Genomic DNA, 18,325 nt, shown 5'->3' with positions numbered 1-18,325 from the left:
ACAAATGCTGTTCAATGTCAAATACAAAGCAAGATGCAAATTTATTTTTCTGTTAATTAACCAAGCTTTCATCTCAACTGCTCTGATCTGTAAATAAAGCTCACAAGCTAGTTTCAAAACAAGTCTAGGAATGAAGCAAACAACAAAAAAAACCCCTAAACCAAAATACCCCAAAGTACAGTCTCCTAGCACTGGTTAGCTGATTATGTTTGCCATTTTTCATTCAGGGGGACCTAAACAGATCAAAACAAGTTAAAAGCAAAAGTACCCAGGTGCTGGCCCAAGGGCAACAGCCCTCCTCTGAATACCACCAGTCATCAGAAGCTGCCGAACTCTACCAAGAACCAAGGGGCATCCCTGAATATTCAGAGATAAGAATGGGAAAGGAAAGATGGACAGGAGGATAGACAGACAGAAGGAAGGGAGCAAAGAAAGAACAAACAACTGGTCCTCAATACTAAATAACATTACATCTCCTGCAGCTAAGCCTAGCCTCTAAGGATTTGCTTATCAAGCTCTTTATTGAAATTGTTCAGGTCCTTAACTGATCTCCTGGGGGGTGAATGGATGGTGGGGGGTGCTGAAAAGCCTTAAGCTAATTAAGCATGGCTGAGACATGCTTGATGAGATGGGAAAACCACAAAGCTTTTGAAAGGGTGAAAAATCTCCGACCATCTGGTAGTGGCATTGCAAGAGAGAAGAAAGAGGAAGGACAAAGGGACAGCTCTCCACAGCAAGGAGGTACAGGACTCCTTTAATTACCGGGTCACTGAGACCATTACGGCTCCAAATGCCTGTGAAAGCCCGCAAAACAAGCTTAGGAGGCTCAGTAAAAACAACAGCTCTTAGCAAGAAAAGCATCTGCAAGACAGTGAATTGGAGCAGCTTTCCCCAAGATACATCTGCTAATTAGAAATGATAGGTAATAGATGGGGGCGGCAAGGCCCCCGGATCAGAACACGACCTTTTCTGGCGACCTCGCTACCTGTCTCCTCCGATTGCTGTTCTCCAAGGCCCCGCAGATGGTGCTCTCTTTAAATTAATACCACTCCGCCAGCCAGAAGGAAGCTTCTGTTGTACTTGGCAATACAGGTGAACAGCCTGCATTTAGGTTTCAAAATGAATGCCCCAGGTGTTTAATCAATATGGCAAGCAGCTGATGTGCTCCAGCCTCTTCAGGCCTGGTTAAGGCTCATCTGTGTTTTCCCATTTCTAAGACCAGCTAGAGAAAATCACAGCGTTCAGAGGGCAAACTTCGCACACCGGAGCAAAATCGGAGCTATCTTTGCTCTAAAAGGCTTTGTCAGCCATGAGCTGCAAAAGCACTAGCGTGATCCAAATGAAGAGCCCTCCCCTGTTTTTTCCTCTCAAATGAGCTGGATATGGCTACGGCTGACTACAGGTGCAGGCTAGCAAAGAGCAAGCTGGTTTTGACACCAGAAGCTGTGACCAAACCCTTGCCAAGAAGAAGTGCTACACTAACTCTGGCTTTGGGATGTGAATACGTGCAGCTGATTCCTTCCCTCCCACATGCAAATACTTCTCCAATTATTTCGGCTGTGTGCTGTGATCCAGTCAGATTTGCAGGCTGTGCAAGAGCAGGCTATATCCATCCTTGGATGGGAGACCTCATTAGAAGGAGGAAGTGGGACTGGCAATCTAAGGCATTGCTCTGAGCTGCTGTCTCCAGGAGCAGATATAAAAACCAGGCCTTGACTACCTGTGGTCGTTAAATATCCCGTAGCAGTCATGATAAGAACAAACAGCATTAACCCCATTCTGTGGCCAAATCTCGATGTGAATTTCTCCCCTCTAGGCTCCCCTTGAACATTCATTGGAAAGAGTTCCTGTGTCTTAAACTATCACACTTTTAATTCAGTACTGTTAAACATTGGCTGCATTTAATGCCAGAAGGAACAGTTTCACAAGCAGATTCTGTGATCTCTGTATATATCAGCTTCTAAGATAACTTGGGTTCCTTTAGATAGGTACCGGATATATATGTATTTCTTATCATCTGCTTTTCATGCTCACACACTTCAAGAGCCAGCTGGATCTGCATGCAGAACTGCATCCAGAAAATCTATTCCCCTCCACGTCCTATGTAAAGCTGGAAGCAGGCAATATTAGAAATAGTTTAAAGATTTTTTCCTTCTTCTTTTTTTTTTTTTAAACAAACTTGCCTATGTTGCATGGCCAGGAGATTCAAAACCAAGCTAAAAAAGCATCCAAACCTTTGGACACTTAACTGAAAAGCAGCTGTTCTCCCGCTGGCCCTTGATACCGTGGGGGACTGCAGTACCACTATGTGATTACTGAGTCATCTGCTGCAGACTGGGCAGTTCATGACTCAGGTTTATATGTGCAAGCAGATTTATGATGAGACACGCATGAAAAAAATTTACAGTTGTATAAAGTGACCACAATAGCTGTATTTACTACACACTGGACAGTTACTACTTTTGGAAGACAGAGAGGTAAGACAAAACCTCAGAGGATGTCAGTTTTGCCACTCCAAGACCAGCGTGGGTGTTGTTACACTCATGTAAGAGTAACCGTAAAATATCTGCTGCCCCAAGGTGGGGGCCCCAGAAAATGAGAGCATAACTCTGGTCTCTTGTGGAGATCCAGCTTCATAGACCAATGTGACCACCAGAGAGGAGTTCCTGCTTATCCACAGGAAGGACTGGGCGTGCTGGAAGGGATCACACCAAGACACCGTGAATGTGTGAGGTGAGATGCCAAGAGGTGCGGTCAGGACTGAACTGAGACGTGATTGCAGTAGCTGCACAAAACTCAGAGCCATGAGCATCCAAACCCAGCTGAGGGAGAGGGACTGTGCCAGTGGTCACCCTTGGTCTCGTACCCTGCTGATCAGAGGATACTGGAAATAAATCTGAATTCGAGATCATCTCTGTGCTGGGTCAACCCCTAACCCTCACGTCCTAGAGACCCCTTCCATCCCCTCCATGCACGTTGGGACACCATCAATGAAAATGTGTGACATGCAGAGCCCTTTCCACACTCAGAGCAAAACAAAAGGCAGTGTAGCTGCTGCACACTCAAAACATCAAGTCCTTCTCACTTGTCTGCCCTCTTCAGACCAGCTGGGTCCTGAGACGATGGGGGCACCACGCTCAGGTACTGACACCCCAGAAAGAGAGAAATGCTAAGACACAGCCCTGCAGACTACCTCCCTGTTCAGTCGGCGAGCTTTTCTGTTAATCTTCCCTGTTGCCTGGACAGCTGGAAGAATCAACCAATTTAATTTCCTCGAATTGAGCTGCTGCAGTTAGGTACTGATTTTTCAGCCCAGTGACATCTTATTTTGAAGCACCTGAGGTATCTCCATTTGCACTCATTTGACGCTTTTGTGCTACACTGACAGATCATACAAACACATCCAGCAAATGCGTTTTAACTGATGAAACACCTTGTAACCATGATAGCATTTGGCCACAGATTGGGAATCTCAATTTCTTCCAGGCACTGAGACAGTGACTTTGCCACCCTGACCCCCTAACTATATACCATTGTTAGCTGTAACCAGGGGGCAATGGAGAAAAGATTATTGACTTTTTCTTCTCAGAATCCAGAACACAGTTTAACTGATTTTCTATCCAGGTATGAATGGTATAGCCTGTAAGTGACTGCTTATTTCCTCCACAGAAAAAATGCTGAATGTGTAAACATGCTGTCTTTCAAGGGCTGTCAACTAATGTAGGTATTGAGTGTTTTTTGACAGGATGCTGTAAATGGAATAAAGGAGTTTTTGGCCTCTGTGGTAGCTATGATTACTGGCAGAGCTATGCCCTTCACACTACTGATTGGGGAACAAACAAAAATGGCTGCACATCTGCAGAGGAGAATAATGAGACAAAAGGCTTATGTGTCCCAATATTTTGGGGTAAAGACCCTGGACCAGTGAAACAATAATGAAGGGCATTCTGTGGTTGAAATGTGCCAGGTGCAGAAAGCTATGGATTTTAAAACTCAACATAGAAGCCACAAGTAAATTCTGAATGTGGGAGAAAAATCCTTAATAATTGTTAGAGCAAAGAACAGTGTTAATCAGGTATGGAACAGTTATACTATGAGTATTCCAGCAGGTATATGGGTAAGTAAAACACAATACTGTTCCATATTTCTCATATTTCTCTTGGATCTCTCAAATAAAACCAAGTGGTTTTGCAGCTGCCCATAGACTGTCTATAGCTGCAACTCAAAGTGCATCATCCAGAGTATCCACTTTGCTGGACTGGTTTAATTGCAGCTACAAACACATTCACAGCCCACAGGAGTGCTCCAGGAGAGGATCTTCAGAGCTCATGCCAGACCCCAAAAAGGAGATGCTGAACTTTTTGTTGAATAACAGGAAGTCCCAAAAAGTTGTGCTCCTGTGCCAATACATTGAGATACCAATACTACGTTATTAAGATACAGGTGCAGTTACAGAGATGTAGAAGGCAAGATTAAATACTAGCTTCCTCCCTGGCAGATCATTCACTGTGACAAAGAGACAGGGTCAGCTTGGGCTGCTGTGCTAACACTTTGGGCCAGGTATGCTGGTGGTGACCTCACATGCTCATCTGGAGACAAACTGTGATGAAAGCCAACCAAGCAGAGGAAAACTGTTCCAGATGGCAAGATTTGCTTGAGAGAACACTCACCTGTTAACTGCATTAGGAAAAGGTGAGGGGATAAGAAAACCTGCTGCCAAAAAATAATGGGTAATGGGCAGAAAAAAAGAAGAGAAAATCCAGAGGTATGAGGAAAGTGTAATGCTTCAAAGATCTGAATGAGATCAGGTGGGATTTTTCCTGCTCTGAGTCTACAGTAGTGAGAAGCAGATTTAATCTCAGTTGGGGTCATGCCCTATCAAGGCAACCTCCACTTTGCAAGTTGTAAACACATCTTCCCTCTCACAGTGTAATAGTCTCTCCTTGTACAGCACTGGCCTTCCCCTCCAAGCGCCAGGAGCAAGGGCACCTATGAAGCCATGTGCACCTCCCCGGCAGAGCCCATGCTGTGGGGATGCGCGGAAGAGAAAAGAGAACCAAGCTGAATTAAAAAATGTGCCTCCGGACCCACCTGATAGTATGCAGAGGAGATACCACCCTTCTCAAGGTCAACTACTCACCCACACCACTGGGCACAACTACAGCAATAAAGCTACTGACAGTGAAGAGACAATGCTGCTCCCCCGCTCTCCCACAAGAACAAGCAAGGGAATCTTTTGGTCTTAGGACATACGTTGCTTTCTTTGAATTTGTTCCTGTTCTATACTTGAAATAAAAGACAGTTCTCCCAAATTGTCCGTTCCCCACTCCCACTGCTTGTGTTTTTTTCCAGCGTAGTTATGACTGCGCTCTACTCACTCTATTTCATTAAAATCACTAGCTAAGTGAAGTTTCTTTCTCTGCTGCCCTAAAGTGTGCGGCCATTTGCGTTCATGAAATTGCCATAAAATAACACAACAACCTGATTGGTGTGGTACATGTATATTTAACATAAGCAAGGGGGAACATGGAATTTCCATTTCCCAGAGACAGATCAGTTGGATCTGTGCATATTCCATCATAAATAAACTTTATTAAACAAGGTAGGATTCCAAAATTAGTCAGTGCATAACAAAATTAATCCTCCTTTTGTAGCAGACATGGCACAGGAACATTAAATTTGATCACAAGGGATCAAATTCTTTCCCTGTGTACCTCCCCGCACTCCATCGGTCTGCTGGCCCTATCTATTCTAATTTAATACCCAAGTTGTCACTGCCACAAACAGGAGTTAAGCCCACTGTTCAAACAGACGCCTCTGTAGCTGTATAGTATCTTTAAAAATGGTGCCATTTCTCTGGAGGTGCTAAAGCTAATTTCCAGATATACTGTTAACTATGATGCCATCTGTAACAGTGCAGTGCTTGGCCAGTGAGCCCTACTTTTTCAATATGTTACAGGAAAAAGTTTCTAAGATGTCAGCGTCTCTCCCATATTCCTTTCACTTGTTCTTGGGTGCTATTTGAGATGATCTGAAAGAGATACACTTTTTGTTTGCATAAGGCGCCGCCGCCTCTATGGAGCTTTGAACTAAACCCAAAGCCTAGTAGACTTGGACACCACCACATGAAATATGGATTCCATTACCTTTCCAGTTTTCATGTGCTAAAAGGGCATTATCAGTATCTTTAAGCTCTTTTAAGCCTTGTAGCTCACAAGTACAAAACGTGTAACAACATGTAATACTATTATAAACATATGAGGACTTAGAATGACTTCATAGCATCTGCTTTTCAGTGGGATTTCATTACTTTACATTTTTTGGCATTCCTACAATGGAAAATAAAAACGAAAACAGCACTTCAAATTAACCTGTTAAAAATATCCAGTTTCTCCTCCAGCTTCTCAGAGGATTTAATTTTTTTAAATTTCTTTTAATTTTCTGGATATGGAAAAGAGTTCTAAAACTTATTTTACTTGATTAACGCTGAGTGTGTTTCGGTTCAGTACTGTAACATGAGTTAATTAAACTAAACAAAGGCCACATTGTCAACACTTTCAGCAAGAGCAAAGAGATGATATTTTAAAATGAAATAAAAATTACCAATTTATAATAGTATTTCTATACTGCTTACTGAAAATTAAATGAAGCAAGCAATCAAATACACACAATAAACCTTAAACACTATAATTGTTAAAGTGTTCCCTTTTCTTGTTTCTTTTTTTCTTTCCTTTTGGCTTTTTGTCTTGTACCCTACTATCAAGCTTGATAACATAAAGTGACTGTGACAGCAGGCAAAATGTTTAAGCTGAAAAATTCCTTAATGTTTTCTACTTTTTATTAGAAAAGCACACAGAAAAAATGTATCATTTGTCAATGAAAGAGATGAAAAATAATTAAAACTTTAAATTGATCTTGCACCACCTATTCTTTATATACATTCAGGCTAGAATCTGATATACGGAGAGTAATGAAAAGAAACAGGTTCCTTCTGTGGCAGGCATAAAAAAAATGACTTCTCCCCCCACCCTGAGACTGAAATCCATATCTGGAGCAGACTACTGACAGTGTAATAACCATCCTGTCCTGCCAACGCAAGTGCTGCTCAGCACGGCCCAGGCAGCACCCTTAGGGAAGGCCTGGGGGGGTCTGCATCCCATTTGGTGCCTCTCTCAGACCCTGGGAGGAACATCATTTTGGGCAGTGTGTGTTGCATGATGTGGTATGACTTCTGCACTGGTCTGGGCTTAGAAAATGAATGAATCCCATCACATCCGTGGGCCTGCTGGTGCACTAGTCACGACAGCCCGCAAGGGGACACAGATCAGCAAAGCGGTCCACAGAAGCGATGCTATCTCCTAATAATTCTGCTGATCCTTTGCCACGGGTGAAGAAATTGCTCATAGTAAGTAACATTTGCTGATATAAGAGCCTGGAGACCTCCCAGTTCTGAACTGAGAAAGCCAACACAAATATAACCACGGAGACTGGGACCAAAAAACCCACCCCTCCCTTTCCAAGCTGCAACATGCAAGTGGAGCAACAGAACGTGCTCACACAGAGTCACTCACAGGCAGGTCAACTTCACCTGTCTTCAGCTTTTAACAGAGCTACCCCAATTCCATACCTATGCAGAACATTTTCAGTGCATTCATGAAATTCAACGTACTGTTTTGCAAACCTGTAATACAATGCTTCCTCCCCTTCTAAAAGTAAACTTGTGATAGGCTAAAAGGTTTCTTTTCCCTGCCTACAGTTATGGCCTTTGCTTCTTCCACAAGGCATAGAAATTATCTGCATATACTTTTCTGCCACAGCTGTGATGCCTTCAGAAAAGCAAAGTGCTTTGCACTGGGAGATGCAGACCCGCCAGCCCTTGGACCACCACAGTCTGACCACAGCAGGCTGGCAAGCAGAATCAGGTCACAAAACCTCCTCATCTGGCTGATACTGCAGCTGCAAAGTTCACTTGAGTTTCGTGAAGTTCTCGAGAAAATAAAGGCATGTGACGTGAGGCTTCTTAAAACCTAAAGGTATACCCTGAGTAAAGGCACTTTTTTGGCTTTCCAGAGATAATCCTGTTACAGTGTACCACCAACTACTTCCAGCTACTTGCTTTGCAACAGTCCATCTCTCTGCATAGCTTAGAGCTTTAGACATGAGAGTTTAAATACCCATTGGGAATTTTCTGGTTCCACAGCACTTCCAGCATTTCTGCAAAAGGGGCAAAGATGCACCTTTTTTTTAAACTTTGCCAAATATTGATACCTGTCAGATCAGATTTTAAAGATTTCAAGATAAAAATTAAAGATTTCAAATTCAGGGTCAGACTATTCTGTAACAGCCCCTAAAATGTCATCTGATCCCTTCAGTATGGGTTGCTATCAGAGACCAAACACACTGCATCTGATTCAGGATATTTATTCCTTTCTTCTTTGTGCAACTGAATAAAAGAAGTTGGAGCCTTTGTAGGAGCTCTTCAGAAGCCACAACACTCCAAAATACCTTTGTATTCTTTTCTTTTCAAACAAAAAGGAAATACCTTTTAAAAGATATATAAGGAAGATTTTTTAAATCTTTTTTTTTTTTTTAATGCCTCATCCATCTCCTCTTGAAGCTGAAAAGTTTGGTTAAGAAATAAAAGGTAGTTACAATTGCCATGACTCAAGAACAAAGACGTCAGATTTGTCCGAAAAGATCTTTCTCAAGGTGTACTTAGTTTCTCTATAGCCACAATGTCATATCAAAGAAAGTCATTATTTTGACAGTATTTACGATGGTACCAACACATGTGAAAATTCTATATATGCCCAAAACAGAAACTGTAAAAAAAAAAGAGGGCTCTTTTCCTCCAGTTTTTGGAATACGTAATTGTCTCCAAGATTATGTCATAAAATTATATCTCTTGCTAAAGTACCGATGTGTAAATGACCTGAAAACCCAGCTCTTTAAGTGGAGAATGGATGAAATGAAGGCTATGGAGTTACATAGCTATTGATGTAACAAAGACTGTTGAACAAAAATGGGCTCAGCTAGAACAGAAATCAGGCAGAATTCAAATCTACAGCAGACACTGACCAGAAGACCAGCAAAGGAAATCACATATACTGCGAAGGATTTAAATCATGAGACTTCCCCCAGCCCATTCCCAAGCCTGCCTTAACATTGCTTGATTCATCCAGAAAAAAAGAAGTTTAATATCGTTCCCTAAGCATGGGATTCCAACAGGCTAAGATGCAACTGCACAGAAATACTAATTGTAAGGGCTATGTCCTGCTCTCAAGCTAAATCCCTAGATACTTTAATATCCATTTTATTGGCATTAATTGTGGCAGTTTGCTCCTCGATTGTGCTTCAGCAACAACATGCTTCTGCATTTCTGGACTTGTCCAATGGAAAATAAATGTGTCCTTCTCCCAGGGAGGATGCTACCCAACCACCTAGATTTCTTTCTTGGATGGAAAAACATCCCCAGGAATCACGTTCCAAATGGCACAATAAGACAAAATATTTTAGCCCAAATACAGAAGAGAGCCAACAGAGAAATAATGGCTCTGTCTGTTCATATTCCAGTGCTCTGACAGAAATCCTATCCTCCAAAGAGTTAAGCAAATTCCAGAGATGATCAGTGAGGGAAATCACTATGATTTATGAAGGGAGATAGAAAGAGGTGGAAAATAAGAGCATAGAGGGGAAAGCAGGCTCAGAGGAGGAAATGGCTACATATTCACACAAATAAACATTAATTTTATTTCCGTGTGCTCAAATTGTGTTGTGGAAAAACTGGGCTGATTAAAGCTACAACTAAATGCTGTCATTGCAATATGACAGGACTATTTCCAAGTGTACATATAAACGGACTGCTGAACGGTATATTAAAAGTGTGTGCACCTACCTAGTCAGCAAATAGGTCAGTGATCACCACTTACTCTGTCTTTTAATAAAGGGATTTGAGATTATTCCCTAATCTTATAAGAAACACAGATTTTCATTATTCTTTTGTGAAGTAGAATGAGTACATTATAGTAGCTAGAAAAAAATTAAAAAGGCATCTTAGTTTGTCTTTCTTCAAAGACTGCTCCCTAGTAATATATAACTTCAAGTTATGGCTGGAAAAAAAGGGAATAAATTGGCACATGCTATATTTTATTACTGATTTTGGAAAAAGCAACAGCAGGTTTTCATGAAACACACACAGTGCCTCACATTGTTAAATCCTTCAGGGTAATCTGGCTTCTTTCTTACTGCTGGCAATGGGAAACTGTAGTGAGATTGCCAGGACTTTGATTCTTTGTTCCTCTGGGCTCTCAGCGCCCAAGAACTTTGAAAGCACCAGGATCCATAACTCCTTGGTAATACGTACTACAGTGTGACCCTGGAGCTGTGAAGCCAAATGAGCTATACAGAAAGGACCCTGCAAGGCCTAAAATCCCCCAAAACACACAGATGAGCTGGTAGTAAAGCTTGCACAATTAGATCAGAAGCTTTACCTATGGTTTTTCAGAAGTTTGCGAGACACATCTCAAAACCAGAAAGAAACAGTGATTTTTCCATGGAAAACCAGATCACTGAAAAAATTCCTATCACACTTCAAAGCCATAATCAGTAACTAAGCAGAAATCTAGCTTTAGATTGAAAAAGGGACTTTGATCTTTGTTGGTCATTTAGTGGCTTCCACAGCTCCAGTGCTGGGGACAGGTCACAGATGACTCCAATTAATCTAATGGCTCCTGGAGAGAGAGAGAGAGAGCGCGAGAGCACGAGCGAGGAGAACAGCAGCTATGTGCTACTTTTCCCTCCAGGATGAGCTTGGTAATGCAAAAAAATTATCCAACATAGAGCAGACAGACCAGGTAGTTTGAAGTTTAGTTGCTACGTTTGGCTATGCATATAGGTTTAGTACAGGTCAAAGCCACATAAGATCTGTGTATTTCTCTTTAATGGGACTAGCAGTCCCATGTTAGCTTTTTTTCCACGTGTTCTTAGACAAAAACATGCCATTTAATTGTATTGCAAATGTACTGTGTATGCTGCTGGAAAACTATTTAACTGAATTAGTTTATGAGATACCACTTGGGTTACATGACATAATGTTATGTATTAAATCTCTGGTTTACGCCAGGTAATCTCCCTCCATTGAGAGAAATCTCTCTCTGGGGAATATATCTTGTTTTATCAGCCTGAACTTTAGCTGATTTTCTTTTTTTACCTCTCTTTGTCTGGATCCACCTTGGTTTGTGGAGAACTTTCAAAACTCCCATGGCAGTGTATGTGCCCACCAGAACTGGAAGCATCTAGCAAGATGAGCACTGAGGGTGCTCTACGTGTTCTTATACACATAAGAATGAAATAAAGCAAGAGAAAGCCTTAATTTCCCTTCCTTCTCAAAGCCCTGAGAAAGCACAGCCTCAATTGCCTTTTCTTCTCAAAACCCTGAAAAAGCACCCATTTATCTTCCCTGACCCAAAGACAGTATGTTTGGAAGAAGCTGAAACAGAATATCTATGCAGTAATCTAAGTGCTGTTACCCTGCAGGTAGACTCAACACATCATCTCCTCTTGTCATGGAACTGACCAAAAGTTCACTTAAATCAATGAGAGTCCTTCTATGAACTTCAATGAGCTTTGGATTAGACGAATCTTGTACAGGAGCAATACCTGAGCCCCTGGGCAGGAACTCATTCCAAAACGTTTGGAAAGAACCTTTTACTTATTTAGTACTTTTAAATCTGAGGCAGGAAAAGAAAAAGTGCCAAGAACAACCCTTTTCTGACATTACCTTCGTTTCCTTAATGTTACATATTTTAACAGTAGGTAGAACAGATGGTGAAATATAATCTCTCCACTGAGAACTAAATGACAACGACTAGCTGTAGGGGACACTAAAGTATTAAAGAGAAGGAAATGTACAAATAATGAAAGTACATTTTGTTCAACTTGCTTTTGATGAGGCATAAAATGTAAATAATTTCTATTAGGAGGAAATTAATATAACGACTTTGGTATTTGCAATCAGAGTGAGCTTGTATTATATAAGCTAGATTTGCAACTGAGGTAGTGCAATACAGTTTACCTGGATTTGAAGTAAGGATTATATCAATTCTATTTTCACCATCAGTAATAAAGCACAAAACCGATACCATTAACATGACTGATAATAAAGAGATGTGATTAGTCTCAGCTTGGATAGGCAATTAAGAAAAAAAGGAGAGGAAATGTTGTTTAGCTGTGTATGAACAAAGAGGTTCTATTAACCTGGGTTTGCAGTGAAAAAAAGTGTCAATATTGCTAACACAGGTTTGCAATTAAGTTGGTGTCAATGTAGCTGGGAAAAGGAGTTAATAATTAGGACAACACAGTTAGTATTGACCTGAATTTTCAATAAAAATCATGTCTGCATTTTAATTTGGAACTGTAAAATTCATCCCTGTGCTCTGCAAATGACCGTATAATTATTAACTTGCAGTTACTTTACAATTAGAGAATTATTTACATAATATGTTATTTTTTATATAACCATGTGCGGGTTACAAATGGTGAGCTGCATGTAGGGTTCCTAGAAGTGTCCAACACTTAAAATTATATTTCTACATTTCTTTGCAGAAGCATTGCTAAGGATTTAAATACTTTACTCACAGAAAAAAATACTGCTTCAGCAAGAAGATGCTCCTGCTCCAAACATGGGTTTCTTTATTAGAATTACTAGTTTTAGTTAATTACTAGTTAAATCTCTATTAATGACCTCACAAATAATTAACATACCCATTTATTGTAAATATTCTCAATGCTTCTATGGAACATGATCAAGAGGGTACTTAAATGGACATAAATTGGTTGTTCAATCAACCTTATGTACCTCAATGCAGAAAAGCAACAATGAGAAGAGTATTTATTTTAAAGTCACTTTAGAACCTGAGCATGCACTTTTATGCACTTACTTGCCTATGTAAATCCAAGCCCAGTATATCAAAACAACACTCACGGATAGGCAAGGAAGGATTTTTCTTAGGAAAAAAAACCCAACTTGCTTTTATGTGCTCTTTCCATGTTTCCTCACAATAGAAAAGAAGAACACGAGCCCAGCAGCATTCTCTGTCTCAATCTGTTTTAAAAGTAACCTCACCTCCTTCTTCTTCTTCTTTTCCTGCTTCTTCTTCTTCTTCTGCACCATGAATCAAAGGTATCTCAACTTCTGTTGTGCCTTCTTGGTTCAACAATGGCTCTGAAAAAAATTTGATAAAAAGAAGATGAACAGTGAGGCTTTTCAGAATGGACATAAAAGGATTAACATGCACTAGAGAGATTACCATTAAAAACACTGGCAGAGGAAAAAGATCCTTTTCCCCAAAGGTACAGATACAAAAGCTGTCTGAGGGAAATCCAAGGGGCTGTAGTTGAGAGCAAGGCCTTGATCCTCCAAGATGCTGAGCTTTCTGGGCTTTAGCACAAAACCCCACGTACCTGGCTCCAAGCACAGGCCTTCACTGGAGCTCACCACAAGTGGAGAGATATGCGTACTCAAGTGTTTTGCTGGACTGGGGACAGAGCATTCACTGCTCTGAATGTACAAGGCTGAAATGCTTGTCATCAGGAATAAGAAATGCCATGTCCACTTCTTTCTCTAACAGTTGCAGTGATTAGGAAGTCAGCTTGTATGACGGAGAATTCATAGATACCCCCCTGCACGGGGTTGAATTTAGAGTTACCGTAAGATCAGGCTCCACAGATTGAGCTTAGTAGGTATGGAGAGAGAAAGGGAACTTAAACACTACTGATAACATCTGAGCAATAACTAGTGGTTTTGCCTGTTAATCTTGCTCTTTGGAGTCAAGGCATGTGCAATACCTTCTATTTCCATGCAAGAGCTTTGGGAATCTGCCTCAGTTTTCATCTCCTCCTCCTCTGCGGAAACATGCTGTTGTCCTGTTAACACAACAAATTGAAAACAACATCAGCACGATGGCTGCGTGCAGGCAGCAGCAAGTTCGTCAAAACAGGACACGAACCTAACATACCATGGTCCTTTTCAACCAAGTGCCGCTTTTTAAAGTGATTAAATGAACGATGTTGGACTTTAGATATGAAAACATCACTTAAAAAACTCTAAGCATTAAGTATGTTAAATGTCTGGTGAAAACTGACCCTGAATCAACTTTCTTTTTCTTCTGTAGCTCAGCCTTGACACACTGATTCTCATAGGAGGTGTTGCAAAGTGCTGGCACTTGACAGTCGACTTAACAGAAGGAACAGAATCACCCCACAGGCTTTTAGAACAACAATAAAAAGAACAATAATAATACCCAGGATCAATATGGTTAAACACACATATTTGAAGATGTGTGTTTTCCAGCAACACCAGAGATTACCATACCACCACTGCTTGGCACTCAGCCTCTCCTAGCCAACAGCGTTTCTTTAAGGCAGAAGAGGTCAGGCTGAAAACCACTGGATGCTGAAACTGGAAGAACTAAGGTTCCCAACTGGTTCATTATCTCTGTCCTAAAGAATTTTGATACAAAACTTTACCTTCGGCTTGATCTTCCTTACATCCCACAGGATGCACTGGGTCATTCTCCTGTGTGCCTTTGGAGTCTTTCAGGGAGTCTGAGGAAACAGCAAACAAACAAACAAATCCTGCAGCGGTTTTCATGCTGGAAAAGTCTGTTAGTTACTTCAGACACAGGTAGCCCTTAGGTGCTAGCTTCATATCTGGCATTCTGAGACACTGACAGATTTCCTATCTGTTTAACTACAGACTTATATACTACGAAAGTATCCTCACGGGTTTCAATTATTCAAATTGATTTCAAAATCCGTACACTTACTGAGCAGTTTTTTGCCTGCAGTACAAACCTTAAACAAGGAGCTGGCAAGAAAGGACACATAAGAATAATCAGCAGTGCTACCGAGAATTTTATTTCTAATGAACAGAGTGGCACAAAGCTATGAGAAACAGCACAGACCACCTACTTGATAAATAAAGTGATTCCTTATTTATTTAGAACAATGCCAGCACTTTTAATGGTTGGACTTCCACAAGCTTGACAAACATTAAATCCTATAAATCCCAGTGCAAATCCTAGCCTCATTTTACTTGATGGCAGAACTCCCAAGGTCATTATTGTGGCCAAGCTGCTTTTCCTTTTTGAGGGAGACCAGCAAAATGCTCATAGCCGTACCCTGAACCAGTGGCACAGTGAGGTTTAAATTAGATGATGTAGGTGCAGTTGCTATGCTATCTGCAGCCTTCACAAACACGGGGCATTATTTTATTGTGCCAAATGACATTTTCTGACAGCTGCCACTCCTCAGTTTTTGTGTGGGGATGGAGAAATGCATCATTCCACTGCAGTCAGGAAATCACAGCAACACAGCCACCACTTTTAGCTTTGCTCATCTGCATAACATGCAGCTTTTACTGGATAAAGAGCTCTCTTTGAGCCTTGTTAAAAAATACCGCTGATCTAACTGGACAATTCTGCGAACTACAGAGGTAAGTACACTTGAGGTCATAACAACGGTAACAGATAATCACTATGTGTATTCCAGAGTGGAACACTTTTTAAAATGCTGCTAGATGAGAAACTTAAGTAACAGTGCCAAAAGATCTATGGTGCATGATAATAAATTACGCTATGACAGTCTTGTTACGGCTCTACTTCTGGAAGGTCCCTTTCTCCAATATAGCAGAGCAAATCTTACAACATACCAAAGGATGCCCCTGTAAAAATCTGTTCTTGAAACTTGCCCAGAACAATCTCTGATGGATAAGTGAGAAAGCTGGGTTGTTAACATCCGATCCAAATTTAATAATCTGTAGAAAAGGTATGTACTGAAAGTGTGTGGCTTTAATTAACTGCAAATAATCCCCCAAGGCAAATATTTAATTACCTGCACAGCTTCTTACTTCTTTCGTGGCATGACAATAAGTTTATAAATCCAAGTTTGAAAGCAGAATATCTCACTGATGTACAATTTGTTAAAATTTGCCCTTGCTGCACTTATTTCACCCTACTGTGGACTTAAAACTCTACTCAGTGCTATCAGCTGGACCACTGTGCTGGCCTTTCATACCAGGATGCCACATTGTGCTATGAGTTACAAGGGATTACCCTATCAGCCTGAATCAGAGCAAAACAAATATTACAATTTCATCAAATTCCAAGTTTAATCAAGAAGAGAGTTGAAGGACCTCTTGGTATAAATGGGAATGGCACTAAAAATCTGTATGGAATTTTTGAGGTGAACTTTAAACTCATTGAGTGAAATTCTGGCTTTGCTGAAGTTTTTGACAAAGTTTTCAGGATATCAAACAAGTCAAGATTTGTACCATCTGTAGCCCCATACCCTAAGTTAATATTATCTTTTTCTGTATGATTTAGTTGCATGTTCATAAAAGGAACTGTACTGAAAAGCTGGAATTGCAAGTCCTCAGCCTTAAGTAGCCCTTCAAATAGCCAAAAGGAATGATAAAGAGTGATATTACCTGCTACAGGTGGCAGAGATGCACGTGGCTCTGTCCTATCTGGTCCTTAGAGCTATCTTATCCTACACCTATTGCACAGTACTTCATACTCCCAGATCTGTGCCTTTAATCTCAGTTCACAGGTGCCACTTTTCCTCCTAGAATGAGGAATGACTCCAATTTCATGCAAAAATCAATCCCCAGCATCAGAGGAACAATTACGCGCTTTGGTCAATAATAACAAATGGAGTTTAAGGAGCCTCGTGCTTGGCTGATGTATGTGCCCCATTAGGCTGCTGTTTGTGGTGCAGCATCGTGGAGTTTATGGCAAACTACGGTTATCACACAGCATGGGGAGCTGTCGCTGCTTCCAGCCTTTGGCACAGCTGGCAGTCTGACCCCACAGCTGCGCTAGGTATCAGCATTAGGCACCACAGCCAGAGACCACCTCTGTGCTATCTGGCACATCTTCATACAGTCCCATAGCTGGTTCTGCTCAATTTCTTCTTACAGGATTGTAATTTTGTCTTAAAACTTTCATTTTTATCATAAACAGTTTTCTAATCATTCCAGCGTTCAAAAACACAATTTAATTGCCCAGAATGCCAAAATTTCCTGGGCAATATGTAGCGATAATTTTGTACAAATTATTTTTTGTAAAGCATGTTTCTGAAAAGAGCAGAACATGGGCAGAAGTTGCTGCCTAGCTGTAAGAGTCCGCTGCTCTTATTTCAGCAGTAGAAATAAGTCTTTGCATATGTACATAGATTCTGAGTTTCAAAATCCTTAAGGTCAGGACCATGTCAAAGATTTCTTCTTTTTAAATGCAAATATTAGATCAAATATTCAAGCCAAAAGGTCCAAAGACAGATTTACTTTTCAGATTAGCAAGAATAAAATAAAGCAAAGGAATAAACCCAGATTTATGCAGAAAATCTGAGTCAAGCAAGAGTAAAAGCGTAAGACCAAATGCACCAGTCAATAAAAGCCGTTCCCAAATTGGATACAAGGCAGCAGTGCCACCTCCAATTCAGCTGGCAAGCAGCGATGGGAATCCCACAAATGCTGATGATATACTACTTTCTGTGTGCAAGTTTTCAGTAGGGTAGTGGTATTCCTTGGGCTCAGCTGGTCCTCTGTGCTCGCTTAGCCCTTTAGAGCCTTATGCAAGGGGGCATAAGCCAGTATCACAGTCCTATAACGATTACATGGTCACAAAAGCTCTAGTCACCCCTAAAGCCTTCATTCATCTCCAATTGGCTAGGGAACTTTTTTAAACAACATAAAGCAGTGTTAGTCTTCCCCTAACACAGCTACTTATCTGTTAAGTCGTACTGGAGAATCCAAATCGGGATATTATTTCACAGCATAGTGTACTTAGTTTTTTGATGAGATGTGCTGGACACTATTTACCTTGAGTAACCACAAATTTGGAATGTAAGAGTTAACACTCCTCTGGGCAGGACTGAAAATAATCAGTGTTTCTGATACTACACTGGAGTACAGTTCCTAATGTCATCGTTGACCACACATGAATGAACCAAACATGACATTTAATGACATAAATGAACCAAAGATAGGCCACTTTGATCTACTGCACATCAAGCATCGCAGTGCTCACTGAACTCTGAGCATCCCTTAGTTCCTCCAAACCTGCTTCTACTTGGTGGCCACAAAGACAGTATTCATGTCTGGCGCACGTGGCCCTGCACCTCTCCATTGTATTGAAACAACTGCTTTGTGGGGCTGCATGGTCGAATGCACCTGGGAATCTTCCCCAACCTTTAACAACCTGTGAAGAAAACAGCTGGACTTTGAGTAAGCTGATTGGAATACTCCCCAAGTATATCTACTGTTCCG

The 18,325-nt window shown here is 41.0% G+C and overlaps 1 protein-coding gene across 4 annotated transcripts in view; it reads right to left on the bottom strand.

The window, feature by feature from the left end:
- MACROD2 (mono-ADP ribosylhydrolase 2) overlaps positions 1-18,325 on the bottom strand; it is an 890,001-nt gene that overhangs the window by 29,163 nt on the left and 842,513 nt on the right. For all 4 annotated transcript variants that reach the window (XM_074917676.1, XM_074917770.1, XM_074917932.1 and 1 more), the window contains 3 exons: positions 14,527-14,604; positions 13,846-13,923; positions 13,124-13,222 (listed from right to left, as the gene is read on the bottom strand). In XM_074917676.1, the coding sequence (XP_074773777.1) occupies positions 13,124-13,222; positions 13,846-13,923; positions 14,527-14,604 (255 nt within the window). The remainder of the gene's footprint in view (positions 1-13,123; positions 13,223-13,845; positions 13,924-14,526; positions 14,605-18,325) is intronic.

Source organism: Athene noctua, chromosome 1 (genome assembly GCF_965140245.1).
Source record: "Athene noctua chromosome 1, bAthNoc1.hap1.1, whole genome shotgun sequence".
Taxonomy (NCBI): domain Eukaryota; kingdom Metazoa; phylum Chordata; class Aves; order Strigiformes; family Strigidae; genus Athene; species Athene noctua.
Note: the sequence above shows the minus strand (reverse complement) of the source record. Positions and strands in the feature narration are given on the sequence as shown.